The sequence below is a fragment of the Bufo bufo genome, chromosome 3 (assembly GCF_905171765.1).
Source record: "Bufo bufo chromosome 3, aBufBuf1.1, whole genome shotgun sequence".
NCBI lineage: Eukaryota > Metazoa > Chordata > Amphibia > Anura > Bufonidae > Bufo > Bufo bufo.
In genome coordinates, this window is record NC_053391.1 from 668384866 (window position 1) to 668403602 (window position 18737).

The window sequence follows — 18737 nt, forward strand, 5'->3', positions numbered from 1 at the left end:
ACTGTACCACCTTAAAGCACCCGTGAAAGTCGGGCTTAAAATATTTGACTCCATCATTGTACCAATCCTCCTGTATGGCAGTGAAGTCTGGGGCCCTCACACGTCCCCCGACTGATCAAGGTGGGATTCCAGCCCAACAGAAATATTCCAGCTGGAATTCTGTAAGCATCTCCTCCAGGTCCATCGGAGCACCTCTATCAGTGCCTGTCGAGAGGAGCTGGGCAGATTCCCTCTACACTTTACAATCCAGAAGAGGGAGCTAATATTTTGGGGCCATCTACCTGGTAGTAGTAGAGGCTCCCATCACCATAAAGCCTTGCTACACCAAGGTATCCCAGGCAAGGCAAAGCAGCAAAATCAACTTACTGAAACCCAGCCCGACCAGATAATCACCCCACACCACCTCACAAAAGCCGGGATCAGGAACACAGTAAACAAGAGACAAGAGGAATACGTCAGTGAAAGGAGGAAGGAGGTGAGAGCATCCCAGAAGCTGACGGTGTACCAGAGCCTGCAGAGAGACTACAAACTGGCACCATATCTGGAGAAACTAGGGAACCCCAGAGACCGGAAAATCCTGAGCCGCTACAGACTGAGCGCCCACAGCCTGGCCGTTTAATCCGGACGGCATCGACAGAGCTACATGCCTAGAGAAAGCAGGCTGTGCCAGCAGTGCCACCTGGAGGCGGTGGAGGATGAGGCCCACTTCCTGATATACTGTCCCAAATACTCAGCAGTGAGGGACATCCACTTTAGGAGACTCTGATCTCCTCCCAGACTTCAGATCCATGGAGGAAGAAAAGGTGCCCATCTTGCTGGGAGAGGAAGAGAACTCTGTGGACATAGCAACACAATATATCAGTGCCTGCCACAGACTGAGAGGAGCCTGATATGCCATGGACTCCGATACACCGACACTGGGTGTGTCCCCATTTCTGAACCCCCTATTTACCACATGTTTTGGCAATACTAATGTATGATTTTAGACCTGCCAATAAAGCTTTATTGATTGATTGATTGATTGATAGACGGATAGGATGTTCAGTTACCCTGCAGCACCATCACAGGAGAAATAAAGCATTACTCATTTGCCATTAAAGAAAGGGATGCAAATGAGCTGTTAACAAGCTCTGCCTCTGATGCCACCAGATGTAAGGCAGCTGTCCTATAAGTCAATGTTCAACCCTTTAAATAGGCCTTGAGACATGACTCAGATTTTAAATAAGCCAGTATCCCTTCTACCCAGAATTCCAGAGGAGCATGTATGGCCTTTAAGTCTCCTTATGCCGATTAAGGCGCTTTCCATAAGGAGAGACGGCACTCCCCCAAATCCTGACTTAGGACTTAGTTATCTCTACTCTGCACTGATGAGGGGAAATCACCCCAAAACAGCTGTTTGCAGATGAGATGCTGGCTTATTTAATATGCGAGTCATGTCTGAAGGCCTGTTTAAAGGGTTGAACATTGACTTATAGGATATCTACCTTACATCTAGTGGCATTAGAGGCAGAGCTTGTTAACAGCTCATTTGTTTCCCTTCCCAGAATTCCAGAGGAGCATGTATGGCCTATAAGTCTTCTCATGCCAATTAAGGCGCTCTCCATCTCCATAAGGATATATGGAGCTGCCATTGAAATCAAAGAATTCTCTACGTAAAGCCAGCACAGCAGCACAGACCAGGCCTCCACAATGACAGCCCATTCGGCTTTATTAGCAGCACCATACTTACTGTCAATAAGTGCCCACCTACTGAGACCCCAGCATCAGCTGTGATCTGTGGGAAACCTTCCGCGGTTATGTGAACTTCGTCAAGAGAGATTAGACCATTAGCCCAGCAGACACAGGAAAGGCTGTCAGAGCTCCTCACCCTCTGCGTACATCACCATGGAATGTGTCGGTGTTATTTAAGCGATAGGAAGTTAGTAAATCAGTGTTATAGGCTGTGGACATTTTAATACCGTCCTCCCAGAGAAGCGGGTGCTAGTAATTCCCAGCTGACGGTGTATGATGTATTAGTCATGTACAGTAATACAGCCTCCAGGCGCGCTCCCTGCAAACAAATACACAATTACATGCTTGGCTTCGGATCCGGGCTACGAACTGCTAAAACAATCTGTCTAATGAGCAAACCATACAGAGGCATCAAATGTCATGTACAGCGCAGCGCCGCACACACAGACGGCCCGCCGCAAAGCATTTCCTCTCCTGCAGATGTCTCTGAGGAGAGGACCATGTGCACCGTCATGTCGGTTTATATAGAGAGTACACCTGAGCGAACCTGACACCCGCTGCAGTCACCGCTGGAGTATTACACAGGACTGAGTATCCATTTTGCATGGCGGCAGGGCCGTAACTATACGGGGTGCAGAGGTAGCAGTCGCTACCGGGCCCAGGAGTCTGAGGGGGCCCAGAGACCCTTGGGCCACATAGGAAGACACAGGTATTATAGAAAGTGCATGCTGGTCAAGTTACACCTCTGGCTGGAGGGAAGGGGTTAGGTCAAGAATTTGGCATGGGGGAGGGGGGAGCCGCTTCAATTTTTGCCTCAGGCAGCATGAAGGCTATGTGCCATTACATGCAGCGATCTCCTCCACAGTATGGGAAGGAGCAATCGCGAATGACATTGCCCGTCCCCATAGCTAAAAATCTTTTTTTTCAATTGGTCTTCATTAAAAATGTTCTACCCCTTTCTCTATACACGGTTGAGATTCTCTATCAGCAGGCCAAGTGTGTTTACAACGTGTTGTGTCAGGGCACTCTGCAAACGGCTCATGTGAAGCCTTATCTCTGATCTCCTGACAGCTCATACACACTCATAAGAGCTAAGTTCTTATCAAACTGATAAGAATATGGCTTCACTAAGTGTTTGTGAGCTGTCGGGAGTTCAGATAAGGACGATACAAAGCTGTCAAAGTGAAAGTGACCATAAGATGCTCATTGCTAGGCTAAAAGTTAACCCTTTATAACACAAACTGCTGGAAATGTTTAATAAAAACCAATTGAAAATATGATTTTTAGCCCAAAAGTACCCCTGAAGGTATTCACAGCCTTTAATTCAAACTCCAGATTAGGCTATATACTTACCCGTCCCGGTCTCGGTTCCAGATGCGGCTGCACTGGGTCCTGACACCATAAACCCAGTGGAATTGACCAAGAGGCTGCGTACAGTGCACAGCTTAATGCAATAGATAAGACTCTTTTTTTTCTGCGTCCTTTCTGGCAATTGGGTGATACATCACTAGATCATGGGGCAAGTGAGGCTATAAACAGGGTGACTACTGGTAAAATCAGGTAGGGTCAACATTTCCGGACTTCAGAGTAGGCAAACTGCTCATTCCTTTACATAGTACCTACCTGTTTCTATGGAGTATATCAGTTCGGCATTTTCTCCTTTGTCCCGGTCTAAGGCAGTGACTTGTATGACGGCTGAGCCGACGGCGGCAGATTCAAAGACAGAAGCTTCATACAATGGGCTGGTGAAGTAGGGGCTGTGGTCATTAGCGTCTTCTACAGTGACTGTAACTCGAGCCAGGTTTCGTCTGTACGGGAATTCCTGATCTTTGACCTAATGGAAAGAATGGGGAAAGGATTGTGAATTATTCAGAAGCGGCGCCCTGTCCACGAGCGCCCAGTCAGCTGAAGTCACAGCAACCTCCGAGCACAGAGGAGCGAGCCAAACTATGAGCAGATGTGCGCTGACCTGGTGCTACTGACTTCCTATTGAAATGGAAATATCACATTTGGAACAAATATTTTTACATATCACAGTGAATTTTTACCATCTAAATAATCCAGTTGGTGCTATGTTTTCTAACAGAGAGCTCGAAATATTCTGCATAGACACTGAGTTAAATGCCAAAAATGTAGCTGCCTGCAGCCACCACTAGAGGGAGCTTGAGAGCTTACTTCAGACTTTTATACATTGCACTCAAAATTAGCACAGTATGCAGCAAGCTCCTGAGCTCCCTCTAGTGGTGACTGCTGGTATGTATCTTTTATATTTATTACTATTCAGATTTTGCAATCAGTATCCCAAAAATTGAAGACCGGTTGCAATAATGATATAGTAAGAAATTAATCAGCACAGAACTTTGGACCTGAACACGGTATTAAAAGGTGGATCTTCTTTTTAAAGTTCCTATGCGGGTAAGGATGAGCGATGGAGAAGTTGCGGAGAGTACCTACACATTAACAACTGAATTCTCGGATGTGATAGTAAATTGATTTGGCATTGGTATCGACACAGATCAAGTACAGGTCAAATAGCCTGCTTGCTGGTGGTTTCCAGATAGCAATACTCAATGCTAAGCAAAACTAATATTTCATTTTAATCATTCTTACCATTACAGTAAGGATGTGATGGGCCTGGGTCTCGTGGTCCAGCCTCTCCGCTGTATACAGCGTGCCAGTACTAGGATCAATACGGAACTTTCTCATACTATTTGGGTCGATGCTGCTGTGGATGATGTAGCTCAGCTTGTGGTTTTCATCCTTGTCCGTGGCTTTTATTTGTAAAATTTCAGTGTCTGGGAGGATGTCTTCTGAGATGACCGCATCGTAGCTTGCCTGGGAGAACTCTGGACCATTGTCATTGTTGTCAAGGACTCGAATAAGAACCTTGAAGAGGAAGAGACAAACATGAGAACATGAGATGATGACGGAAAGAAAGTACTACCGTGCGATGGAAACAGCGGATGGCATTACTGCCAAAGGAGAACCATATAGGAGGCCCATCCAGCTGACCCGCTACCATGAAGAGAGAGGATGGGGCGGGCAATCACTATTTTTTTTTACCCCAATCCATAAGTACATTTAAATATAAGAGTAACTGGCGGTAGGTAGATAGATAGATAGATAGATAGATAGATAATAGATAGATAGATATGAGATAGATATGAGATAGATAGATAGATAGATAGATAGATAGATAGATAGATAGATAGATAGATAATAGATAGATAGATAGATAGATAGATAGATAGAAGATAGATAATAGATAGATAGATAGATAGATAGATGATAGATAGATAGATAGATAGATAGATAGATGATAGATAGATAGATATGAGATAGATAGATAGATAGATAGAAAGAAAGAAAGAAAGAAAGAAGATAGATAGCTAGATATGAGATAGATTGATAATAGATAGATAGATAGATAGATAGATAGTCATCAGCTCTTGATATGACATAAGTACCCCTCCCCCACACTATCGCACTGTTATCAGTCTCCTCCAGAGCGGCATCATGGCTCCTCACACAAAACACTCTCCCTAGTATGTGAAGGACCATCCCTTGATCGTCTTCTCCTGTCTTCTCCTGCCCCATCAGCACTCAGGTCACGTCCTGTTTTACTTGCTTGAATTTCCCACACTTACAAAAGTTTTAACAAAAGCGTCTCCTGCTCCAGTAGTTCCACAAATGAAAGGCGTTATGGGCTGATCCTGGAGCCGGCAATTAGAGGCGCAAAAAAGGCAGATACAGAAAAACACAGCAGAGTAGCAACCACCCTGCCAACAGCTACAGAGGATTACATGTTATATTGCCATTGGATTTGTTTTGAAACATGCAGATGTAGCAGAGCTCAGTTGGCACTTTGTCCTTTTAGGCATTGCCTGCAGTGTAGCTCAACGGATCATCGGAGTGACAACCAATATGGCTATAAGTAAATCTTTCACTGGAGTTGTCAAAGTGGCATTCGCAGAAATCATAGGGCCCGATAGCAAGACTCAAAATGCTCCCTCTCTCATTGTCAGTCCTGTCAAATGTATTATACCTCTATAGGGTTTGGCTTGGACGCTATAGGTGGGACCTGTATCTATCACACAGTTATGACATATGCTATGGATAAATATCCAAAGGTAAGAATACCCCCTTTAAATTTTGGCTGCACACAGTCGCCACTAGAGGGAGCTAAATGCATATGGATTCATACAGCCAGGATTGAATATGGATTTATACAGCCAGGGAAAGCATGGACACGCCCCCTTAGCTGCAGTAGAAAGGACACGCCCCTTTAGCTGCAGTAGAAAGGACACGCCCCCTTAGCTGCAGTAGAAAGGACACACCCCCTGAGCTCCCAGCTTGATATAAATCTAGAAGATCAGAGAATGTGGAGCTCTCTGGATCCATGTGAGGTACAGGGCTGGTTCTAGCTTTCTTAGAAAGAGACTGTCATGTACTGTATGATGTCTGATTTTCATTTTTTACAATCAATCATCGTATAAGCCCTTTAATTGAGAAAGTTGGCTCTGCTACATCTGTACAGAAAGCACTTCACCTACAGCCTATTAACACAGTCCCTGGTCACTCCAGAATGTGACCATTCACCATCAGCCGTAATGTTCCTTCGGCGTCTGCACCATTAGTTCCCCCTAGGTTTGATTATGTTCTTGAACCCCCTTCTTACTCATTTTTACCCCCCTCCCCAGGGGCGGCTTCCTCAGGCCCCGGTTACCAGTGTGATCGAAAATGAGGTCTGTTTTCAGTTGACTCCTTTTTCTAGTTCATCTTTGCAGGTCCCAGGTCTGCAGGGGACTTACAGCCGCAAATCCCCAAACTGCTGCAAATAACTCACATCAAAAGGAACGTATCCTCTCTGGTAATTTATCAAGTTATGGAATGATTTCCATAGACCTTCGGCTGCTGAGACTTTGTATGAAAGGGATGGGATAATGCCTATGGAGAGGCGCACGGCACGACATCAGCCATCAGAGGACGTGGACTGAAATGTTCTCTGCTGTAAGGAGACACATTACTGAGTACACAGCGCCACACAGTCTCTCTACTGTAAATAGTGAGACAGGGGATAGCGGTGAGGTCTTAGTATTGATGGTCTGTGCTCAGGATAGGTCAGTGATGGCGAACCTGTTAGAGACCCGGTGCCCAAACTGCAGCCCAAAACCAACTTATTTATCGCAGAGTGCCAACACAGCAATTTATCCTGAATACTACAGTCCAGTATAGTATATTTTCCATGTACTTTATCATTTAAGTATAATGACCTGCCTACATTCAATGTGCTGTCCGTGCTGTTCACAGTGTGCCCAGCGCTAATGAATGGCTGGTAAAGTCCAGAGTATATTGGTACACCATAGACTTTTTCCAGGGTGCGGGTGCCCACAGAGAGAGCTCTGAGTGCCGCCTCTGGCACCCGTGCCATAGGTTCGCCATCACTGGGATAGGTCATCAATATTGGTGGGGGTCTGACTCCCGTCCACCCCGATGATCTGCTGTATGAAGGGAGGACGCTATTTTAGGGTGATCGCTGCGGCCTTTTTCTAGGCCTTTGGTGGCACATTCATCGTCACATGGTCTATGTGCTGCTCAGTCCCATTCAAGTGTATAGGGCTGGGTTGCAGTACCAAACACAGCCACTATACAATGTATGGCGCTGTGCCTGATATACTATAAAGAGGCCACAGCACTCATTCAAAGTGCTGATATGATGGGATGATTGGGGTCGAACCACTAATCAGATATTGATGACCTATCATGAGGATAGATCGATAAAAAGATAGATATATATGAGATAAATAGATAGATAGGAAAAAGAGTCAGTAAAATCCGCTGCTCTACTATCGAACAAGCAACAGCCATCATCAATAATCTATATTTTACCAAACCCAACCACATTATCATACATACAGGCACCAATAACCTCCAGGACCATCACTAGGGAGATAGCAGGACAATTGAGCCAGCTAGCAGAGACTGCACAGCAGAAGTTCCCCAGCTGTAAAATCATCCTGTCATCTCTGCTCCCAAGAAAGGACATCCCTGAACACATCATCCAGAGCATCAACACAGAGCTGGCAGCTAAGATCAGTGCCATGCCAGAGATCTCCCTGGCACAACACCCCTCCATAAACCATCATCACCTATATGACAACAAACACCTCAATAACCAAGGAGTCAGCCTTCTAGCCAAAGAATTCAAAGACATAGTGCTCAACGGAGACCTCCGGCCCAGACCCCACACAAGACAAAAACCTATGGAAAGGTCACCAACAACAAATAGACCTGAAACCTCATACCCTCCTCAACAAACTGGAAATGGTGACCTTTACCCAAAATATGGCCATCAGAGGCACAAACCATGGAGGAATCCACCTGCCTCACATAGAGTAATGCAGAGCAGAGACATTGAGGAGTTAAGACCCTGCTCAGCACTCTGTGCAGAACACTGACTGGACCAAACTGCTACAATATGGCCACCAGTCAAGAATCGAGCTTGTCCTATGCAGGGCAGCTCATTACAAGGTATACGGACAAACAATGACATCTCTTATTGTCAGCAGCTGGAACATTCTGGGCCTGAACGCTTCAGCCTTCAGATGTAAGACGCACGATCCAGACTTTACCCAAAGACTAAAAAACATTGACATACAGATCCTCCTAGAAACATGGACTAAGACAGAGAATAAATCCCTGGTGCCCACCAGATACAGGGAGAGCTCTGTCCCTGCTCTGAAAAACAAAAGCGTCAAGCTGGGCCGGAGCTCAGGAGGAATATTAGTCTGGTATAAAGAGGAGCTCCATGAGCAGATCAGACCAGTAAAGAGACGAGACAGCCACATCTGGGTAAGGATAGGCCGCTCCATCCTCACCTCTCGGGTTGACGTCTACCTCTGTGCAGCATACATAGCACCACCAGAGTCTCCATACTTCAATCCCGATAGCTTTGATATCCTACAGAGGGAAGCCGCCCATTTCCAGGCCCTGGGCAATGTTCTCATCTTTGGAGACCTCAATGCAAGAACAGGGAGGGAGAGAGACTACCTGACAACTGACGGAAATGTCTATATATTTGGAGCAGACACTGACTGTGACAGCTCAGTGCACACCAAGAAGAACAGCTAAGACAGCACAGTAAATAAAAGTGGCAGAACATTGCTGAACTTATGTCGAAGCCTCGGACTTCATATTCTCAATGGCCGCACCAAGGAAGACTCTCTTGGTAGATATACCCTAAACTCCCATGTAGGCAACAGTGTGGTAGACTATGCCATCACAGATATGGACCCCAAAAATGTTGGTGGCTTCATAGTCATCCAACAGACACACCTGTCAGACCACAACCAACTGCTCCTATACATTAAATCCACAAGTGAACCACCGGCACAAGCATCACAGCAGACCGGCCTCTTTAGCCTACCTCCATCTTTTAAATGGTCCAAGATGTCAGCCTCAAAGTATATGGAGACCATAAACAGCACAGAGATCCAGGAGATGCTCCATAACTTCCATAGTAAAGTGTATGAGCTGAACCCAGAAGGAGTAAATCTCGCGGTAAGGGACTTTAATAATATACTTTACACCATGGCGGAAATGTCTGACCTGAAAAGATGCAACAAAAGCCCAAAAAAGCAACAACCTAACAGTTGGTTCGACCGGGAGTGTAAAGATATAAGGAAGGCATTAAGAATGGCCTCAAATTAGGGAACACCAAGATCCGAACAGCCCCAGTCTGACGGCAGCCTACAACAACATATAAAGGCAATACAAAAATATCCTCAGAAAGAAAAAGCAAGGCAACATCTCAACCAAGCTCCTCCAACTCCAAGATGTTCTCCAGGACAACTCCTTCTGGGAACTATGTAAGCACATGCATGGACAAAACCAGCAAGAACATCAACCTCCACATCCAAAATGGCAACATCTGGCTCCAGTGCTTCAAGGATCTTTACAAAGCCATCTCGAGGGAGGACTAAAGCCCAGAACAAAAGAAATCACGAAAAAGCTGAAGGATATGGAAGAAAAAATCTAAGATTTCCAAAACCCTCTAGACCAGGCATGCTCAACCTGCGGCCCCCCAGCTGTTGTAAAACTACAACTCCCACAATGCCCTGCTGTAGACTGATAGCTGAAGGCTGTTTGGGTATGCTGGGAGTTGTAGTTATGCAACAGCTGGAGGGCCGCAGGTTGAGCATGCCTGCTCTAGACACACCGATCACACTGCAGGAGATAACAGAGAGGATCTCAGTGACAAAGAGTAAAAAAGCCAGCGGCCTAGATGGGATCCTTCCAGAAATAATCAAATACAGCCCGCCAGGTATCCAGGCCGCATTAGTAAAACTCTACAATGTTGTGCTAAGTGCTGGCTACTTCCCCCAGAGCTGGAACCAGGGCATCATCACCCCCATACACAAGGGAGGAGACAGGTACGACCCAGCCAACTATAGAGGGATATGCATCAGCAGCAACCTGGGAAAACTCCTCAGCAGTATCCTGAATAAGAGGATCCTCAGCTTCCTCACCCAGCACAACATCCTCAGCAGAAGCCAAGCAGGCTTCATACCAAACCACGGACCACATCTACACCCTGCAGAGCCTCATCAAGAGCCATGTCCACAATACAAAGCATGGAAAGATCTATGCCTGCTTTGTGGACTTTAAGAAGGCCTTTGACTCAGTGTGGCATCTGGGCCTATTCCTGAAACTTCTTGAAAGCGGAATAGGAGGAAAAACATATGATGTCATCAGAAGTTCCTACACTGAGAACAGATGCAGCGTGAAGGTAAATGGGAGGAGAACGGCTTATTTCCAGCAGAGCCGAGGAGTCAGACAGGGCTGCAGCCTCAGTCCAACCCTGTTTAACATCTGCATCAATGAGCTGGCGGCAGCTCTGGAGTCCTCCACAGCACCCGGTCTCACTCTCCATAACAACGAGGTGAAATTTATCCTTTATGCAGATGATCTGCTACTATCGCCAACTGAGAAAGGTCTCTAAGATAACCTGAAAATCCTGGAGAAGTTCGGTAACACATAGCACTGACCATCAATCCAAAGAAAACCAACATCATGGTGTTCCAGACAAGAAACCGGAAAGCAGCTGGGCGTCCTCCCTTCCTGCTAAAAAACTGTGCACTTTCAGAAACTGACAGCTACACCTACCTGAGCCTAGAAATCAGCCAATCAGGGAGTTTTAAGAAAGCCATGGAAACACTGAAAGACAAGGCGAGCAAAACCTTCTATGCCACCAGAAGGCGTCTGTATCACCTTAAAGCACCAGTGACCGTCTGGCTTAAAATCCTTGACACCATCATCACCCCAATCCTCTTGTATATATATATAGGCGGTCTGAGGAAGCGCGACATCCGCGCAAAACGGCCGTCACCGCTGATCCGCACCATGGCCATCCCGCTCCCCAGCCTGTGCAGTCATGCTACTGTGTAAGCATTAAAGCCTTTTGAAGATTTCCAGACCCTGGTGAGTGCTGCGTCTTTTCTATCTACCGTTCATGCATTGTATCTCTACACACGCTGAGCACCACGATCCGGGTCTGCCAGTGAAGCAGCTAGTCTAAGGACTTCCAATAATACAAGGGGTTTAGGTGATTAACCTATTTGAGCAGTGCCGCTGTTTTCAACCATTATCTCCCCACCATCCAATCCTCTTGTATGGCAGCGAAGTCTGGAGCCCAGACATATACCTAGACCGGGCAAAGTGGGACTCTGGGCCAACAGAACTATTCCACCTAGAACTCTTCAAACACTTTCTCCAGGTCCACAGGAGCACTTCAAACAGCGCCTGTCGAGCAGAACTGGGCAGATTCCCACTTTACTTTGCTGTCCAGTAGAGGGCGCTATCATTCAGAGCCCATCTGCATAGCAGCAGTCCCAGCTCCTACCATCACAAAGCCTTGCTACACCAAGAAGCCCCAGAAAAACAAAGCACCCTGCAACAAGTCACCCAAACCCAGCCTGCCCAAGCCACCAACCAATATAGCCTGGCAAAGGGGGAAATCCAAAGGACAATACACAAGAGCAAAGAAGAGTATATTAGCGTCTGGAGGAACGACATAGGAACATCACAGAAGCTGACAGTATACCAGAGCCTGCAGAGGGAGTACAAACTGGCCCCATATCTGGAGAAACTCCCAAATCCACAGCCTGCTCATTGAATCCGGGCATCACCGACAGAGGTACAAGCCCAGAGAGCAGACTGTGGAGGATGAGGCTCATTTCCTGCTGCGGTGACCCAAATACTCAGCAGTGAGGGAGATTCACTTCAGGAGACTGTCTGATCTCTGCCCAGACTTTACCTCCATGGAGGAGGTAGAGAGACTCTCCATACTGCTGGGGGAAATGGAGAACACAGTGACCAAAGCAGCACAATATATTACTGCCTGCTATAGACTGAGAGGAGCCTGATATACCATGGACTCCTATACCCCCACCCTCCAACCCTACCCAATTATTTCCCACTTGCTTTGGCAATGCTAAACTGTATTTAGTCCTGCCAATAAAGCTTATTTGATTTGATTTAAGATAGATATAAAGATATTAAATAGATAGATAGATAGATAGATAGATAGATAGATAGATATAGTGTGTTCGAACAGCAACACTCCAGTTCCCAGGTGCTATTCCTCAAGGGATCCTGGACACAGTCCTCTCTACATTTTTTGGTTTAGATAGATAGATAGATAGATAGATAGATAAATAGATAGATAGATAGATAGATAGATAGATAGATAGATAGATAGATAAACAGATTGTATTCCTGAAACCAAGAAATGAAGACTTGATTTCCAAGCCGCTAAACACATTTCTGTAAAATTTACACAAATGTCTTATTTCGCCCCATTTCTGCTATAACATAATCACTCCGTACAGAGAAGCCCTATATTGAGTGACAGACAATTCATCCCGTCCACATCTCAGACTCTTAGTAAAATTGAATCTAGAGCTGTTTCTAAACCGAGGTTACTGTCCGGGACGTTGATTGATGTCCTCCATTAAATGTCACACAAGGTTAGGTAGAACACACACCTCACATGGTCGCTAGATGGAGTGACACAATGTGCTTGTCACATCTTACATGTTCTGCTCAGGAATGTGAATTTCTAGATCTAAGCGGATAGCCATTAGGGGAAGCAATTGGCATTTTATTTCATTTTTATGTAGAACCTAAGAAAACTATTAGAAGAAATTGCTTTTGCAATTATGAATCCTAAAGAATGTTGGCCGTACATGACATTAATGGTTTACTGTGGAGTGGAGACACTTTAAGACGCGTTGAAAGATGACACTATCTTATTACCTTCATCTAGAGAAGGAAGGTTGACCTTCATCGGCTTGTCAAAAGCTGGTCATACACATCAGATAAATGTCGGCTGAGCCTGCCGATGTCGTCAGTGCCGGCCAGGTTGAGTTAACAAAGGCGAGTCCCTTATTTGGGTTCTCCCTCAATAACCAAGTGCTCGAAAGAGTGTCTACAAAGAATGGTTTCTGATCTGAAGGACCCGGCCCATCTGTGGATTGCATGGGGAGACCATTAATTTCAACGAGCATACTTTACTGAAAACGTGCTTGTTTTCTTCCTATCACATGTCAGTGGGCCTGTCCTTTCTGCTGTAGCTCTCTTCCTATCACAGTTCAGGGGATATGTCCTTTCCGCTGCAGCTCTCTGCCTATCACAGTCCTTTCTGCTGCAGCTCTCTCCCTACCACAGCTTAGGGGGCACGTCCTTTCTGCTGCAGCTCTCTCCCTATCACAGCTCACGGGATGCATTCTTCCTGCAGCAGCCTTCTCCTTCTATAACGCTCACAGCTTCTAACAGTAGATATGTGTGATGGTAGTTGAAGGATGGAACTGAGCATGTGTGACCACCTCTTAGATGTTACTAAGCTGGACAGAGAAATAAGGAAAAGAACAAACAGCAGGTGGCGCTATACGGATACATTTTATTGAATAACTCAGTGGCTATGCTAAATGTTTAATTACATGTAATTACAAAAGTACTCAGATCCGTGTGCCGCTTTGAAAAATGTACAATATGTTTCATGGGACAAACTCTTTACATTTTCCACTTTGGACAATCCTTACTTGTTAGAAGGGTTTCTGGCCAAGAAAAGACCCACCTCTATTGACTCAGAATTCCCTAACAGTGTGTATGAAAATAGATTTTCTATACTGTACATCCCCTTTAAAGTGTATTTGCAACCAAAATGGTCAATGTAAAAAAAATCAGCACAAAAATTGCTTCAAATTTTTTTTGTTCATCATTGTGAAATTGGACTGGACCAAGATAGATAATTTGTGACACAGTGTCACGAACCAGCAGATGTGAACCAACTGTGCCACGTGTCCTACCTCCTCTAAGGGCGTTGTCTAAGTGAACCCCTGGATCTTCACAGTACCCCTGATGGTGGGGATAGACTTTCCTGAGGGGAACACCAGGTCGCTACCTCTTGAGGAGGATAGGTACACCAGGCAGCTGGTCCAGGCAGACCAGGAGGTACCTGAGAAAGGTACCAGAGGTACAGGCGTTGTCAGGAGGCTGAGTCTTTACTAGGAGCAACAGTGCAGGACCGAAGTATGAGGCAGAGGCGAAGTCAGACAGGCAATAGGTCAGGGCAGGTGTCATAGGTACAGGTCAGGCATCCTTCAGTCGAGTTGCCACTAGTCTGGTGAAGCGATTGGACCCGAAAAAGGATTTTTTAATAAGAAATGTCCATTTTAAGGGCCGGCATAAAGTAATACATCAAACAATAATTGCGCTGTTTGTCTCAGACAGGTGTCTCAGAAAAGAGCTAAATTAACAGGCTCGATGCAGGACAAGCAATAATGAGAAGGGTTTATTGACAGTAGAGGCCGTTTGGATCCCGTCAGCTGCTTCACAGCTAATCAGGAAGATCTGGCAGAGGAGCTGTCATGGATTTCGCTAATGAACTGCTGCTCATACCTCACATGCATAACACCCCGGCTCATGAGCAAAGTAAAGATCCTTCATTAGCTCTATGTGTACCGATGCACAAATCCTTTGTAGTCCATTCTTCTTCCCGTCCTTTGCGCATAGATGTTACGATCAAATAACCAAAAGGTGAAGATTTATTCCTGGCAAACATGTTAAATAGAGTAGGTTCCCATCTGGACTGAGGTCACCATGCTGTGGTGGGTGGGCACAGATATTGTTTGCTAAGAACCTCATGTTTCTTTATCATATATAATAATGTTTAAGTTTATAGAGAGATTTTGCATTTAGTGCCTTGAGAGGGCTGTTATGTTTAGTGTTTTTCTTTGGGAAAAATTGGCGATAAGCATGCAAAAGCAAAAAAAAAAAACGGCTAGGCGTTCTGGTTGTGCAACACCTAAATCTTATTATAATGTTTGTGGTCGTTTTATTATGTGATGCAACAAGATAGTCAAGAAAAACCCAATGTAACTTGTTCTCGATTTTCTTTTAATGTTCCTAAAACATAGGCATCTAAACCATACCCTAAAATTGCATGACCATGGTTACCGTGAGGTTCTAGACATAGTCTTGGTTGTCTTGGAGAAGTAACAAAAATCAAACATAGGCCTCAAACATGGACGAGTACAGTGGCACAAAGAACACCTACAGCTCTGTATTCACACGTGCATGGGTTCCTTGTGTTACCACATGGCACATAAGACAGAGGGAGGAGTGGTCGGGCATATAACGGAACTTGGGAAGGAATAGCCACACATCCTGGACATCTGTCAACAAGATGCTTGTTTGACCAACCCCTATTCCTTCCAAACTCCATTTGGGCAAGTGTGCATGTGTTTTTTTTAATAGGAAGAGGGGAATAAGCTAGTCATGTCTGGCTGAGGGCTTCCCTCCCACCTATTGGAAGTGGCTCCCTATAAGTCAAGATCCGACTTTCCAACAACCTTGGGCTTTGACTAGAAAATAAAGCCAGGTCAGATATCCATCTGTAGAAAGCTGTTTTGGGGTGCTTGCCCCTCATCAGTATGGAGTAGGATTATGGCTGGCTGAGTGTGATGCCTTAGAAGTGGCTTAGACAGAGTGCTGTATCTCCTTAAAGAGACCAGTCCTGTATGGAGACTTACTGGCCTGGGTATATTCCCTTGTCATATCCCAAGGCTCCTTAGAAAGTTGGATCTTGACTCATAGGGTGGCTCTGGTGAGATGGTTCTCTTTCTTGGGAGGTACCTCTTTGCATATTACTTTCCCATGGAGCATTGCCAATAAGTCTCCATACCTGACTGGTCTCTTTAAGGAGACTTAGCACCCTGCCTACTACCCTGATACTTGAAAGAGTTGGGTTGCCCTGATGGTATAGCTGGTATGGCTGCGCTCAACAAAATTAGCAAGTGTGGCTGATGTCAATCTGTGTGATCACTGGAATAGGAAAGTCACTTATTCTAAACTTCTGGGATGTGATTATTGCACATCAACCAGGAGACCAACTATAAGCTGTATTGACCAACTTTTTATGGGCGTTGGGCTGAGTCTGATGGTGCAACATTCCAGTGTCACAAAGAGTTAGAGCTCATGGAGGGATGCTTCTTGGAGAAATTCAGTCCTCCATTCATTTCATGGTAGATTTGCCAACTCTTCTGTCCAGGAGGTCTCCCCTTCTTCCGGGAGAGTTGACAAACATGGTATAAGATCACGGCAGCCTTCATCTATGCAGAGATACAGTACTTGGATACAAGAGGAGTTTAACTACGGCCGCAGTGACCATTCCTGTACTTGCATTATAGCTTTTTGCAGATAATTTAACAGCTTAATTGTCATCCATAAAGTAATAAGGCATCCAGTGCCATAGTTCGGGATGAATGGAAGTATTTAACCTCAGTCTTCCCCATATTTAATAAGACCAATAAAGAGAAGCAGAGAGGAACAAAGGACTCAATTTTCCTGTACGATGACTTGGATAAAAAGCCCGTAATGTCAAGTGACTGTAACCGGCTACAGAATATAATAATAACCGATAGGACCTTAACTACACACATATGGAAAATAGCAGATCGTGGTTAGTTGGCATCTCAATGGAAAAAGTCTCCAGACCAGGACTGTCGGACACAGACTATTTGTATGCATGTATACATGTATATGTAGGCCATTATAAATAGCATATATAGGACTCCTTAAAGAAGCAATCCAACAAACAAAAAATGTTTGCCTATAGAGTGCAAATGAGGTTATTAATGCTAAAGAATAATGTATATATAAGATGTATGGATTGTCTGCCATCATAGTTCCTTCTTCCCCTCTGATATGGTTTCCTTAATGCAGCCCACATTTCCCATAATGCCTCTGGCTCTTTACAGACAGAGGGGGCAGAGTCGCATTGCACTGAACTTGCTCCTCTCTGAATCCTATCTAGGGACAGCAAGTGATAGATCAGTGACATACTGTAGAACTTCTATCCCCTCACACTGCAGAATCTCAGTGGTTCCTTTGTGATGTAGCTTCAGACTGTATCCCCTGCCTCCTGCTTGTGATTAGTTTCTGTCATCCTTTAAGGTCCCCATGCACATTAATGCACTGAGCTCACTGAGGTCAGCTGATAATCTAATGTGTATCACAATCTAATGACTCTGCTCTGACAGATGATGTCAGGGTAGAGAGACAAACTGAATTTTTTTATCTGCTCCTTTTTTGCTTCCAGAAAATAATTCACCCAAAAGTGTCTGGCAGTGGCTGTCTTCTCCCTCCCCACTGACAACAGATTCATGCACAGTCGAACTGAATGTGTATGTGTATGGGTATGGGGGAAGTCTGGAGATGTATATTATTCAATTGAATGATCGTTCGGGTGATATCTATTGACTGGATATGCCATCTTGACAAACAGGATGGAGGGAAGAGCAGTGTGAAGCTGCAACTCACAGGAATACACTGGAGATTCTGCACACAGCACTCACAGATAGTATAGACAGCTAATGTGAGTCAGGGGAATTTTTTTTAACTCTGCAGCTAATCATTGTAGGAACTTCCCCACTTTAACACTGCATTCCAAACGGCCCCAGAACAGTGTTCCTACAAAAGGTCTGCACTGTTAGGGTACAGCCACACAGGCAGGGTTCTGCATGCAGTTTTGAAAGCAAAAATCAGGAGTGAATCATAAAAGGAGAAAAAGTATAAAAGACAGATACCACTTCTCTTATTTTATTTCACTCCTTGCTTTGGCTTCCAAAACTGCATCCAGGAATCTGACGTGTGGCCCTACCCTCAGGCATGATCAGTGGTGGTGGGGGTTAAAAGGTCATTCATGTTGGGCCTCATGCACACGACCGTTGTTTGCCTCCGCGTCCGTTCCGCCAATTTTAGCGTTTCAGGTGCGGACCCATTTATTTCTATGGAGCCATTAAAAAATGCGGATAGTGCACCGCTTGCCATCCGCGTCCGTGATCCGTGGTTCCAGTCCGTCAAAAAAATATAACCTGTCCTGTTATTTCTGTGGAAAACGGTTCGCGGACCCATTCAAGTCAATGGGACTGCTAAAAAACGCGGAGGCACACAAGATTGTCATCCGCATCCGCGTCCGTTTTATTCCTATCATTTGCATGGCAAACCTGTCTTAGAGTTTTTTTTACATTCTGTTATGTTTGGTGGTTCTCCAAAAATAAAGGAAGACACATGGAAACAAAAACGGAAACTTATCACGGAACAACGGAACCCCATTTTGCGGAACGGAGCACAATGATCGTGTGCATGAGGCCTTAGAATGTTGTGGGCTATCCTGGGATACTCCATAACATTGTGATTGGTGGCTTGTGAATGGGGTAATTCTCGGCTCAGTGGGGACATTGGGGGGGTACATCTAATGGCCTACTCTACACTGTACAGTATTATGGTTCTCTGTCTGGAGAATTAGAATATTCCCACAGAAAAAATTAATGGAGCAAACAGAAAAATGTCCATAACATCTCTGCATGAAATGAAGATCATAGAGCAAACCTGCTCTGCATTTACTTCCTGCATTAACATTTGCTCTCATTTTCTATATTTTA

The 18737-nt window shown here is 45.1% G+C and overlaps 1 protein-coding gene across 5 annotated transcripts in view; it reads right to left on the reverse strand.

The window, feature by feature from the left end:
- Positions 1-18737, reverse strand: part of FAT3 (FAT atypical cadherin 3) — a 588664-nt gene that overhangs the window by 105692 nt on the left and 464235 nt on the right. For all 5 annotated transcript variants that reach the window (XM_040426352.1, XM_040426353.1, XM_040426354.1 and 2 more), the window contains 2 exons: positions 4342-4617; positions 3355-3565 (listed from right to left, as the gene is read on the reverse strand). In XM_040426352.1, coding sequence (XP_040282286.1) covers positions 3355-3565; positions 4342-4617 — 487 coding nt within the window. The remainder of the gene's footprint in view (positions 1-3354; positions 3566-4341; positions 4618-18737) is intronic.